This window comes from Cajanus cajan, chromosome 5 (assembly GCF_000230855.2).
Source record: "Cajanus cajan strain Asha chromosome 5, NIPB_CcT2T_4, whole genome shotgun sequence".
Classification (NCBI taxonomy): domain Eukaryota; kingdom Viridiplantae; phylum Streptophyta; class Magnoliopsida; order Fabales; family Fabaceae; genus Cajanus; species Cajanus cajan.
In genome coordinates, this window is record NC_138521.1 from 65,895,748 (window position 1) to 65,909,480 (window position 13,733).

Consider the following 13,733-nt stretch of genomic DNA (forward strand, 5'->3'; position numbering starts at 1 on the left):
TTTTTAAAAAAATAATTAAAATTTAAAATATTATTAATTTTTTTAATTTTGTATTTTGTATTTTTTAATTTTACATCCACAATATTTAATATAATATTTTTTTTCACATATTTTCTTTCATTTTTTCAATTTTTACATGCACCCTCTTACCTTTCATTCACCTCATCTATTTTGGTAGCATGTGAAAATTAAAAGAAAAAAAATATGTGAAAAAAAAGAAGAAAGTAGTAAATTGAAAGTTAAAGATATAAGATTAGAATTAAAAAAAAGAGCTAATATTTTATAATTTTTTAAAAAAAATAAAGAAGGTGTACTTATTAAAAAAAGGAGGTATATATATCATGAGTCTTTTCAGAATTAAAAAAAATTTGTACTGGTCCATGAAGCGAACCAACCCAGTAAGCCCAAAATAAAGCCCACCATGTACACATGTAGTAAAATAGAAGAAAAAAAATCATTGTAGTTAGACAACAATAAGTAAATAAATAAAAATGGGTCATCTTAAAAAAATGTTTTCCTTTATTTTTAAATGATAAATTATTTATAAAGCAAGAAAAATCATTTAAAAGATATAAAACAGAATAAAAAAATAAATTAAAGACATAAAGGGTAAGAAAAATCAAATAGAATTGAGAAAGGAAATAAAAAAGGGGAGAAAAATCTTGACCCATCACGTTTTTCTCATTATATTTTATTTTATTCCATTATTTGTTCATTCATATTTTATGATGTCTTATATGTAAATTTTAATGTCTATCTTTACTCATGTCTTTATCTCAAAGTGAGTAAAGTATCTTTTACTGTTATTAAAACAGTAACACAACAACAATGAGATAATTAACAATGAGATAATTAGCAATGAAATTTGAATCACTTTAAAGGCCTTGTTTATCCGTCAAAATAAGATGAAAATTGATACGATAATCGTGAATGATAATCAGCGTAGAAAATGTAGTTCAATTGCGTGCAAGTTATTTGATGCAATTCAACTACTATTGAACAACACAATTAAGCTATTGCTATATTTGGAAAAAACGTAGTTCTCGTTCTTTTTCCAACTTGCAATGTTATGGCAAAACAAGAGTTAATTGGAAATTTGGATTACATGGCAACTGAACAGATAATTTTCCTAGTTTCTACCGAAATAGGTAAATTTTCCTTCATTTCACAAGTAGTCCGTCTAAGTTTGTCCTTTGCTCCAAATTCTATTAATTGCAAATCCCTTATTTTATTTTTGTTTTATATGCCACAATTAAATGTTCAAATCACTATCATATATGTCATTTTCATCGTTTTAATAAATAGGACAGCAATGACGCTCCAAAGCCTTCACTATCCAAGAGTTTTAGGATTCACGGAACAAGAGTTTTAGGACGTTACGCGTTTATAATTTTATATTATTCGGTGCGAACTGAAAAGCGAAAGGGTGTGACACGGATCTTGACCAAACACGTCAAACTAATTAAACACTATACTTAAAATTATTGAGAGTATTATTAAGAGTAAATCACTACATATACCTAAAATTGCTATAATCAGAAAAAAAAAATTAAAATTAGAGGAACTTGTTGTAAATAGAAGTAAGCAGGACCACTAGGGTTAGCCGTAATTAAGTACAGAAGGATCGAATATTCTGCATGCTGTTTGAGTCTTAGTTGGAGTGGTGGGTGCATGTAAGAGAATCTAATATTATAATATTCACTGGAGTGACTGTTTGAGTCTTAGTTGGAGTGGTGGGTGCATGTAAGAGAATCTAATATTATAATATTCACTGGAGTGACACGTGGCAGCGTAGTTTGGCTTCTTTTGGGAAGTGGTGTATATGAATAGACAGTGCGTTTTGGGAGAAAAAAAAAATCTGTTTTGTTACTTAGCTAAATTGCAGGCGAGGGCGAGGGCGCGAAGTGGAGGAAGAAATGAAGTGTTGGTGAAACTGAAATCCGGCAACTGAGTTCGCATCCGCATCGGAAGCAGAATCAGTATATAATATGGATTCGGTGCTCGTTGGATCTTTTCCTAACGCGTCTTCACTTGCAACTGGTATCGTATTTCGATTTCTTCTCTATGAATTCTCGATCTGTTTTCCGTCTCAGATATTGATACCTCACTAACACGACTGACAATTGGTGCCGGCAGGTGGAAATTTCTGGAGGACTAAATATTGCGCCCGCATTTACCATGCAAGTATGTCTTATCATGTATTGTAGCTGTTTGGATAAATTTCTTGTTTAAAGCTTAATAGGAGAAATTTTATTTTGGAGCTATTTGGATGAATTTCTTGGTAAACACTTAAGAGTTTAGCTTTTGGAGAAGTTAAATGAAAATATAGAAGAATATACTTATTAACTCATTTTCTATATCAAATTTTAACGATTTAATTTTTAAATTAAAAGTTCTTAATGTATATATTAGACTTGCAAATTTTTAAAAAATTTGAAAACTAGTTGATATTTCGTTTCATTAATTCAAATTGACAGATAACTGTAAAAACATTTTATACATCGATTTGAATTTATATAACAAAGTATCAAATAATTTTTATATATTTTTTTAAAGTTGTAGACTTGACTTATACACTAAGAATTTTTAATTTAATGGTTGAATTGTTAAAATTCAATCTAGAACATGAGTCATTGAATAAAGTAAGTCTAGTTAAACTTATTCTTGGAATAAGTGAACCCTTCTTCATATATATATATATATATATATATAATGTGAGTGTATAAATTGATTGTAATTTTTAGCTTCTCAAATGCACTAATTAGTATGTATGAGAGGATTAATGTTGGATCCTGATGGACAAATGATTGATTTACCTACTATAAAGTCAATTTATTTTATATTTATATTTTCTTTTTCTATAAGTGATTTACAAAGAAGTTTATTCAAATTGTGCCAAAATTTATACAGTTTCTTATTATCTTTCCTGTTGATCTTTAATTAGAAATGGAATTTCACTTTGTTAATCTTTGTAATATAGATTCGCATTAGTGGTTTCTCTAGGTTACAGAGGTGATTGGAGAAAGTCTGGAAGTATTGAATTGACATTGATATGGAAATGATGAGTTTTACCTTAAGTTTAAAATCTGATAAATTAAAGAATCATTTTTTAATCACAGCAGTGAACTACTAAACTAACAGAAAATGTTTTAAAATCTCGATGGTTGCTAAGAGCACGGGTGAATAAAAATCTTTCCCTCTAAGCAGACACAGGTAATGGGAAGAGCGTTTATGGATATATAACTCTGCAGTTCTGAAGATCCAAATCATTATGCCAGTGTTATCTATTGGGAACGATTAATGAACGTACTCCCGGATTTTAATTGTGTTGCAGCAACATTTTTGTGTTTCCTTTGAGAAGTGACCATTGGTGATAGTAGTCTCAATTAGTTGAGTCTCTTATGTCTATCTCTATATTGAGAACAGTATATGTCTTGGTAGAGTTGCAAATAACGTGTACCCTTTCCAGAATTCTGGACATTGATTATAAAATTCTCCCTGTATGTTTTTTTCTTTACCTCTGATTCATTGTAAAGCAATATATTTCTGTTTTATACCATGCATGGTCACTGATACTAACATCCAACATTTGGTGCTCAAGGTTCTTATGTGCCAAAGGCTACATGGCACAAAAGGAAAATCCAAAAAGAATATAATTTTTTGAGGCTTCAGCGGCCAAGTTTGAATCATCATTACAAAGGCATTGAGGGAGGGTATACATGTCAAAAGTGTAACATAAAATTTGTTGTAAAAGCGACCTCTGAACAATCTTTTGAGGCTGAACCTGAAGGTTTTGATCCAAAAGGCATTTTGGATTCGCTCAAAACTTCCTTGGATGCTTTCTACAGGTTTTCCAGGCCACACACAGTTATTGGCACAGTTAAGTTCAAGCTTTTCTAGAATTACTCTTATGGTGTGTTTGGATGAGGCACTTTAGAAATTTTAAGAAATTTGAAATTCTTTGAATTTGAATTACTTTCATTTTAATTCCTATCATTTTTTAAATGCTTTATTTGGATAAGTCAATTCAAATTTTTTGAATTTTAAATTCTTAGCTTGAATATGGTAATTTGATTTCCATCATGGTTAAAATTGATTATATATATCATATTGAGATTATAAGATTAAATTTTATTAAAATAAATATTAGCCATTTTTTAATTATTTAATAGTTTTAAAAATTAATATTAGATAATATTTAATAATTAAAAAATACTTCTGAATATTCAATAACTAAAAAAATTATTGATATTTTTGAATATTCAATAATTAAGAAAAGAAATTGGAAGAGAAAAAAAAAAGGGAAAGAGAGAGACAGCGGGGAAGGGGGAGAGAAAATAGAGTATGAGAGATAGAAGAGAGTGAGACAAAAGGAAACATGAGAGATATGAAAAAAGATAAAAGATATATAGGTGAGATAAAAAAGAAAAAATATGAAGAATTTCAAATTCTTACTTTTTTTGGAGAATTTGAAATTTTACTATTTTAAGAAATTTCACAAATGTTTGGATTTCAATTTGTTTTTGAAAATTTTTCATTTAAACAAGGTATTTTACCTCAAGGCATTTGAAATTCTTCTCAAAAAAATAAATTACTCTATTTAAATTCTTCATTTAAACACTCTTAGAACTAATCCTGAAATGCTTAATACAAATTATACAATTCATTTTCATGAATCACTTTTTTCGTATATTTGTAATATTCTGAAGGTTTTAAAAGGGGTCTCTTTATCTGTCTTTTGGCAGGCATTAAGCATAATTTCTGTGTCTCTCCTTGCGGTAGAAAAATTATCAGATATATCTCCACTATTTTTTACTGGTGTGTTGGAGGTGAGACCCAAAATACACTTCTTTTCTTTAAATAACCAGTTGCTCCCCCTCTAATGTCACCAATACTTTTTGACTTATTTATTTTATATGTTTCAGGCTGTGGTTGCTGCCTTGTTCATGAATATATATATCGTTGGTTTGAATCAATTGTCTGATGTTGAAATAGACAAGGTATGGAACTTAATAATAGAAATAAACAATCTGCATATCTAAGAAATTATTCTTTTTCCAGTGTCTTTCAGGATTCTGGATTGTTCTAGTAAAAAAGTATATATAAATGATAGTGACAGAATTGCTGTTTGGTTTATCTATAGTTGGATATTCAGAGACATGCAGACTAGGTGCATACTGCATACTAGAGTCTATGCTCTCATGCACGATTTGAACAGTTTATATATTTTGACCATTGAAATCTGGTTTATATATTAGTTTATTTAGCTTCCCCAATTGTTGTAGCATTGAATATGGCAAGAAAGACATCCAACCTTTTACAGCTTATAAATTTTTCAGGGGAACTACCATATATTATTGATCCTTGTTATGTGTTTTATTGCAGATAAACAAGCCCTATCTTCCATTGGCATCTGGGGAATATTCCTTTGGAACTGGTGTTGCTATTGTTACATCTTTCTCAATTCTGGTACCGTATAGCTTCATCCCTTTTCCCAATGATATTTTTTAAGACAATATTTACTGACAGGGTCGAAGGAGACTTATTGTTTTATTCTTTTCTACAGAGTTTTTGGCTTGGCTGGATCGTAGGTTCATGGCCATTATTTTGGGCTCTTTTTGTAAGTTTTGTGCTAGGGACTGCTTACTCAATCAATGTGAGTTATTTTGGTTTGTGTTTAAACTTCCTTTCTCTCCTCATATTATTAAAGGCATAGTCATGATGTCTTATTTAAAAAAATCTACTGAAGTTTACTTGTTCTTGGTTCTGTGTGGGACTTGCATTGTCAAATTTAATGACAATAAATGTCAAATAATATCCATTTTTTTTGTTTTATTTACCTTTTGGAAGAAAATGGAAATGATACTTGTACAAAAAAGAGAGAAAGAAAGAAAAGAGGGAGAAATTTAAAATATAATAAATGATGAGATGGAGAGAAATAGACACAAAAACATAACATTGTACAAATTGTTGTATGTGTATCATTACTCGGAAGAAAACTAGGTAAACTAAAGGTGGGGTTTAAGAGTTGAAATTGTGTAACACTGAGATTCATATTTTAGCAATATCAATTAATCGACTGATAAATTCTTAATAAAGAGGGCAATTTCTATGCTATCTGATACTGATTTTGCTCAAATAAAAATAAAAATTGTTTTTTTACTTGTGATTGAGTGCTCCTGATTTTCTGAAACTATTTCCACATATACTACTATATTACTCGAACCATGTTCTAGCCTGCGGGCAAACAATATCATACATTTATTGACAAAAAGAAAGCTATATTTCGGAAAATTATTTAATGGTGACCGCATCATTTTTACAAATTGTTTTTTTGAAATTTTTTTAGGTGCCTCTGTTGAGATGGAAAAGATTTGCAGTGCTCGCAGCAATGTGCATTCTAGCTGTTCGGGCAGTAATAGTGCAACTTGCATTTTTCCTTCACATGCAGGTTTTGTCCTAAAGCTACGTGTTCTTTTTAAAAGACTTTCTAGTTCTGGATGAGCATGAATTAGCTTTTGTGAAGTAAACAACAATAACAAATCTTTATCCCAAATTTTTATGTTTTGCTTTGTTGGTGTTGTGATTCAGGAATTGTGTGTATTGTTGTACACACACCAATCTTATTTATAGAGTGAATATAATAAATGATAGAGATACTAATCTCTTATATTATGGAAACTAATCTAATCATATCCCTAATTGATAGTGAGGATAATAACCATAATATATGTATCCACAATATCTGTAATATATTCACAATATCTGTAACACTCCCCCTCAAGCTGGAGCATATATATCATATGCACCAAGCTTGTTACAAATATAATCAACCTGAGGTCCTTTAAGAGATTTTGTGAACACATCTGCTAACTGGTCACTAGAGTGGACAAATTCACTGGTGATTTCTCTTGAGAGCACTTTCTCTCTTACAAAATGACAATCTATTTCTATGTGTTTAGTCCGCTCATGGAAGACTGGATTGGAGACAATGTGGAGAGCAGCTTCATTATCACAGATGAGTTTAGTTCCCTGAGTGTCTCCAATTTGAAGTTGCTTGAGAAGTTGTTGTAGCCATGTAACTTCACTTGCAGCTGCTGCCATAGCACGATATTCAGCTTCCGCAGTTATATAGCAACTGTAGTTTGCTTCTTGCTTTTCAATGAAATTAGGTTGCCTCCAATTAGAACACAATAGCCAGAGGTAGACCTTCTGTCTGATGGTGATCCTGCCCAATCAGCATCTGAATAACAGACAATTTTGGAATTGCCTTTGTCCTCGTATAGTAGTCCTCGGCCCGATGCCTTCTTGATATATATGAGTATCCGCATTGCTGCAGTCCAATGACTATAACGAGGATCGTTAATGAATTGGCTTACCACACTTACTGGGAATGCGATGTTTGGCCTGGTGACAGTAAGATAGTTAAGTCTGCCAACAAGTCTACGATATCTTTCTGGGTCATCTAATGGCTCCCCCTGACCAGGAAGAAGCTTGATGTTGGGATCCATCGGAGTATCACTAGGGCGGCAGTCAACCATACCAGTCTCAGTGAGAATGTCCAGAGCATATTTTCTTTGGGAAATTGCAATACCAGAAGTGGAGTGAGCAACCTCGATCCCCAAAAAATATCTAAGTGGACCAAGGTCTTTCATCTGAAATTGGCGTTGAAGATGAGATTTGAGGCGACAAATACCATCGAAGTCATCACCAGTAATGACAATGTCATCAACATACACCACTAAATAAATACAAATTCCAGATGAGGAGTGAAGGAAGAAAACAGAGTGGTCAGCCTCACAACGAGTCACACCAAACTCAATCAAGGCAGAGCTGAAGCGTCCAAACCAAGCACGAGGAGATTGCTTCAAGCCATAAAGAGAACGACGAAGAACAAGGTGAGTCTCACCGGAAGCAATAAAGCCAGGGGGATGATCCATATAAACCTCTTCTTGCAATTCACCATTTAAAAGGACATTTTTAATATCCAATTGGTGTAGTGGCCAATGACGAATTGCAGCCATAGCAAGAAACAAGCGAACAAACGTCATCTTGGTGACAGGGGAGAAAGTATCCCCATAATCGAGGCCATAGATTTGAGTATAGCCCTTTGCAACCAATCTCGCTTTAAAGCGGTCAATGCTACCATCTGGTGCAACTTTCACTGTGTACACCCATCGACAACCAATGATAGACTTGTCAGGTGGTAAAGGTACCAACTCCCACGTGCCACTAGTCTGCAAAGCATCCATTTCATCCACCATCATCTGTCTCCACCGAAAATCAGCCATAACTTCACCTGTAGACTTGGGAATAGACACAGAATCCAAAGAGGAAACAAAAGAAAAGTAGGAAGGAGACAATCGATGACAGGAAAGAGTACAAGCATATAAATGATGAGGATTGTGGGTAGTTCGAATACCTTTATGAATGGCAATGGGTAACTCAGGCAAAGGATGCTCAAGTGCAGGAGGCGTCGCCAGAGAGTCGGTTGGAGCAAAAGATGAAGCTAGGGGAGTTGTAGATGGAACCACCTGTGGATGACGTGTCCTACGCTGATAGACAAGTAATGGTGGTGGATCAGTTACTACAGCCGGAGCCGGAGTTGGAATAGTAGGTTGATCATCCAAAGAAGTATGACTAGTAATATCTTCAGAAAAGAAAGGAGAGGATGACTCAAAGAAGGAAACATCAGGGGAAACAATATAGCGTTGAAGTTGTGGACAAAAATAACGATACCCTTTTTGGAGTCTAGAATAACCAAGAAATATACACTTGAGAGACTTAGCAGAAAATTTATCTTTACCTGGAGTGAGATCATGGACAAAACATGTACAACCAAAGACACGAAGTGGAACAAGATAGAGATCTTTTTGTGGATACAAGATGGTGTATGGGATTTGATTGTTGAGAACAGAGGAGGGCATGCGATTAATCAAGTAATAGGCAGTAAGAATCGCATCACCCCAGAATCGAAGTGGAACTTTGTGATGAAGGAGAATAGTACGAGCTGTCTCAACCAAATGACGATTTTTGCGTTCAACTACACCATTTTACTGTGGTGTGTGGGCACAAGAGGTCTGATGAAGAATACCTTGGGAGGAAAGAAAAGACTGGAATTTTGAAGATAAATACTCTTTTGCATTATCAGTGCGTAAGATTTTAATAGATTGACCAAATTGAGAAGCAATTTTAGTGAAAAAACTTTAAAAAATATGAAAAACATCAGAACGGTGTTTCATTAAGAAAACCCAAGTACAACGCGAAAAATCATCAATAAAGGTAACAAAATAAGAATAACCTAAAGTTGAACAGACTCGACTAGGTCCCCAAATATCAGAGTGAACCAGGGTAAATGGTGACGCAACACATTTATGGACACTAGATTGATAAGACTGACGAACATGTTTCCCTAATTGACATGACTCACACTAGATGTTTTTAACGGTAGAAAGGCTAGGAACTAAAAGTTGTAATTTCTCCAAACTGGGATGACCAAGACGTTGATGAGCAAGATCGACAGAGGTGGAAACACACACAATCGGTGATGAGAGACGATATAATTCCCCAGACTCATGTCCTGCTCCAATCGTCTGTCCAGTACGCCGATCCTGAATAAGAACAAAATTATTAACAAACAACACAGAGAAATCAAGGGTACTGGTGAGTTTGCTAATGGAAATTAAATTAAAAGGACAACCAGGAACAAACAGAACAGAGTGTAAAGGGAGGTGAGTGAGTGGGTGAATTTGACCAATGCCATGAACTTTAATTTGAGAACCATCGGCAAGAGTAACAGGTGGCAAGGAGTCGGAGAAAGACAATTTAGAGAAATAAGATTGATTACCAGTCATATGATCAGATGCATCGGAGTCAAGAATCCAAGGTCCAAGAGAAGGAGACTGAGACATAAAGGCTACAAGATTACCAGAGTGAGCCACGGTAGTGGCAGGCGAGGCAAATTGTTGGGCTGCTCGAAGCTGAAGAAGATCTTGATAGTCAGAGGCAGAAATAGTGACATCTGTAAGAGAGAAAGAGCCGACAGAGGAGGTAGTATTGGGCACATGAGCAACATTCGCTGATGATGACTGTTCTCGGGCCTTTTTGCGACAGTTGACTTCAAGATGACCAAAGAGGTGGCAATAATTGCAACGACGATTCTGTTTTCCACGACCTTCGTTATGTCCACTACCACGATTAGATGAGTGAGAAACAAGAGCAGAGGAGTCTGTAGCAGTTGCAGAAGGAGTAGCCACAGTATGAGAGATGGAGAGACGCAACAATTGTTCACTAACAATGTCGTATGTAGGAATAATAGGGGCAGACAAAATTTGATTACGGACAGACTCAATCTCAGGAGGAAGACCAGCAAGTGCAAGAATCATGAAGAACTGGTTTTGCTGTTTCTCAAAGCTTGCCACATCAGAGGGGTAAGGCATTAAATTATTGTAATCAACAATCAGACGGTCAAGCTTACTCAAATATGTTTGTATGTCCCTCTCAAGCTTAGTGGTCATCATAATGGTGATGACGTTGTAAAGACGTTGAACATTATTAGCGTAAACTTTCTTGGCCTTGTGCCAAACATCGTAACATGTGTCGAATGCTTGATAAGAATGTTGAAGGTTCGAAGCAATAGAAAACCAAAGAACCGTACACAGTGAGGCATCAATTTGTTGCCACTGCTCACGGTTATCGGTAGCAATTGCAGAAAAATGAGTGGTTAAGTGGTCGGCACGTCCTTGACCATGGAACCAAAGCTGAACCGAGCTGCCCAAGTGGTATAATTGGCTGCTCCGGTCAACTTTTCACACGGAATCGGAGGGATGTTGGTAAATGTCGTAGTTGAAGTAGAAGCAGCCATGAAAGACGAATATCAGTGGCGACCGGAGGTCGTTGATATGGACGACGGTCGGAGGTGGGTGGCGGCGGCGATCGGCGGCGGGCGGCAGCCGGCGACGACAGTGGGCGGGCGGTGGCCGGTGGTTGGAGGCAACGGCCGGCGACGGTGGGTGAAGGCCTCTGTAAGAAGAAAAAGAAAAAAAAAATCTAAAGGAATAGAACCTAAGCTCTAGATACCATGTTGTGATTCAGGAATTGTGTGTATTGTTGTACACACCAATCTTATTTATAGAGTGAATACAATAAATGATAGAGATACTAATCTCTTATATTATGGAAACTAATTTAATCATATCCCTAATTGATAGTGAGGATAATAACCATATTATATGTATCCACAATATCTGTAATATATTCACAATATTTGTAACAGTTGGATTCATGATAAACTATTTGAAACCACCCTCAGTATGGATTAATCTATTTTTATCATCTAGTTCTAGCAAGGCCTATATTCTCTATTAACCCTTCCAGACTCTAGAGTATTAAACTAAGACGAAAGGAAAAAATGCATTTTAACAATAAGTTTTGGCAGTAAGGTATCAGACTAGTATGTCACAACTTTCCATCCAACAAATCTATATCCCTTGGAAGTTTGATGTTTTTTGGTTGCTAATTCATGTAACAATATCCAGACTCATGTGTACAAGAGGGCAGTTGTCTTTTCAAGACCACTGATTTTTGCTACTGCATTCATGAGCTTCTTCTCTGTAGTTATAGCACTGTTTAAGGTAAAAACCTTTAATTTCTTATAGTATATGTTTGTTTTCACCATCAAATTTTTGTTTCAATTGTATCCAATGTAAAACACTGGTTTTTATATAGGATATACCCGACATCGAAGGAGATAAAGTATTTGGTATCCAATCTTTTTCAGTACGTTTAGGTCAGAAACCGGTATGTTTCTTCAAATGCATCATCTCAGCAGGATTGATTGTGCCCTCACGTATCCCTTAGTTGTTGCTAACTACTCTTTGCCAGGTATTCTGGACTTGTGTTACTCTTCTTGAAATTGCTTATGGAGTGGCCCTCCTGGTGGGAGCTGCATCTCCTTGTCTCTGGAGCAAAATTGTCACGGTATTGTCTAGTCATTACATATATACGTTGCAGTTACATTCCACAAAGCAGTTATTTCTTTTATGCCAGGGTGCTGGGGGATGGGTTGTGATTTTGATTAATTAGTTTAGACTACTAGTTTCAAGGAAGTTGATCTATATACTCGCCTTCCTTCTCCTGCTGTATTTTTACTGTGTTATATAAGTTCGCTAATATCAACATTTGGCAAACTTGCCTACCTTGTGCTGCAATTTTTTATTGTATGTAAACTTGTTCAAACTTTTTTGCAATGTTTGAAATTTATTTTCTGTCAATATGCTAGGGCCTGGGACATGCTATTCTAGCTTCACTTCTCTGGTATCATGCCAAATCTGTAGATTTGAAAAGCAAAGCTTCGATAACATCCTTCTATATGTTTATTTGGAAGGTAATTTTCACCTTTAATGCTGTTTATCATTTTAGGAGGTCATTATCAAGAATAGTCAAGATCATTATTCAAAGAGAAATATGCAAATAGCTATCTGATAACTTTTCCCGATTTGAGAAATAATGGTTATTGAATTTCTTATGTCTTCTAAATTCCAATTGAAATACAAAACAGCATGGTACATTAGTTATAGTGAAATTATTTTTTTGGAATTGGAATTTCTATGACTAAGTTGGTGAACCTGGTCATAATATGGATCGAACTTTATCTTCTAGTTAAAAATTCAACTTTGTTAAAAGCACATGACATATGGGGACATGAATTATTGCCAGTTTATTTGTTTATTTATTTTCAAATTGTTTGCTCTATCTTGTATTCATGTCTTGTTTCTTTTTTTCAAATTCTCTGCCCTTCGTATAAAGTTGAACACCATCTTATATTGATGTCCTGTTTCTTTCTGCAGCTATTTTACGCAGAATACTTGCTCATTCCTTTTGTAAGATGAGGATGCAATTGCATTGTTAAACTCATAATTAGTTTTGTTTAAATGGTGCTGCCTTTGTAAGAATTATTTCTTTTGGAATGGTTTTTTTTTTTTACTCCGTTGCTTTCAATGGCTTCTTCAATGATTTTTTCTTCCATTAAACAAACTAACAAACTCATGCTTATTATCATTACTTTTCAAGATAGTAAGTAATGCTTACTAATTACTCTTTTAACCGAAGGTGCACAGCGGCTTTGGCAATTATGTTAGTCAGGATTGAAGTTTGATTCTTGTCTTGATCATAGTATCACTTTATCTTTACAAAAATGGACTCAGTGAAAAAAAAAAATTATTAAATAAAAAAAAACATTACTTTTTAACATGTCATATTTAACAGAAGTATGTGTTTCAATATATTTATAAATTTGGACTTTATACACGAGAATTATTATTTAATCAGTAATTTATTGACTTTTAAGTCATATGAGATGTTTTAGGGAATATAATAAGGAAAAAAGAAATAATCATGCGGAAAAGAAAATACTACAAGAGTAAAGTTCAAACTGGCAAGTTTTATGTGCAAATACATGTATAAATTTTAAATTTAATTAAGTAAAATATATATATATAAGAAGAAAGATATAAGAGATGATTCATAAAAGATATAAGAAAAAAATAATTTTAATATAGTCAAGATTTCAAGAAATACTAATTTATGATAAAATCGATAGATAATCTTAGTAATAGCATGGTAAAATAAAAATTATCCAAACATTGGACTACTAAACCAATCCAAATTAAGTCAAACATTTAAACCTCTAAAGCCATTTGGGCCTAACTCTAGCCCAGATTATGGGCAGCATG

The 13,733-nt window shown here is 34.1% G+C and overlaps 1 protein-coding gene across 1 annotated transcript; it reads left to right on the plus strand.

Moving 5' to 3' along the window:
- Positions 1-1,846: 1,846 nt before the first annotated feature.
- Positions 1,847-13,104, plus strand: HPT1 (homogentisate phytyltransferase 1). Its single transcript, XM_020369385.3, has 13 exons — positions 1,847-2,040; positions 2,137-2,184; positions 3,602-3,879; positions 4,746-4,829; positions 4,926-5,000; positions 5,386-5,469; positions 5,567-5,656; positions 6,350-6,451; positions 11,538-11,633; positions 11,728-11,799; positions 11,884-11,979; positions 12,281-12,385; positions 12,849-13,104. The coding sequence occupies exons 1-13, from the start codon at positions 1,989-1,991 to the stop codon at positions 12,888-12,890; spliced, it is 1,224 nt and encodes a 407-aa protein (XP_020224974.1). The 5' UTR covers positions 1,847-1,988; the 3' UTR covers positions 12,891-13,104.
- Positions 13,105-13,733: the final 629 nt, after the last annotated feature.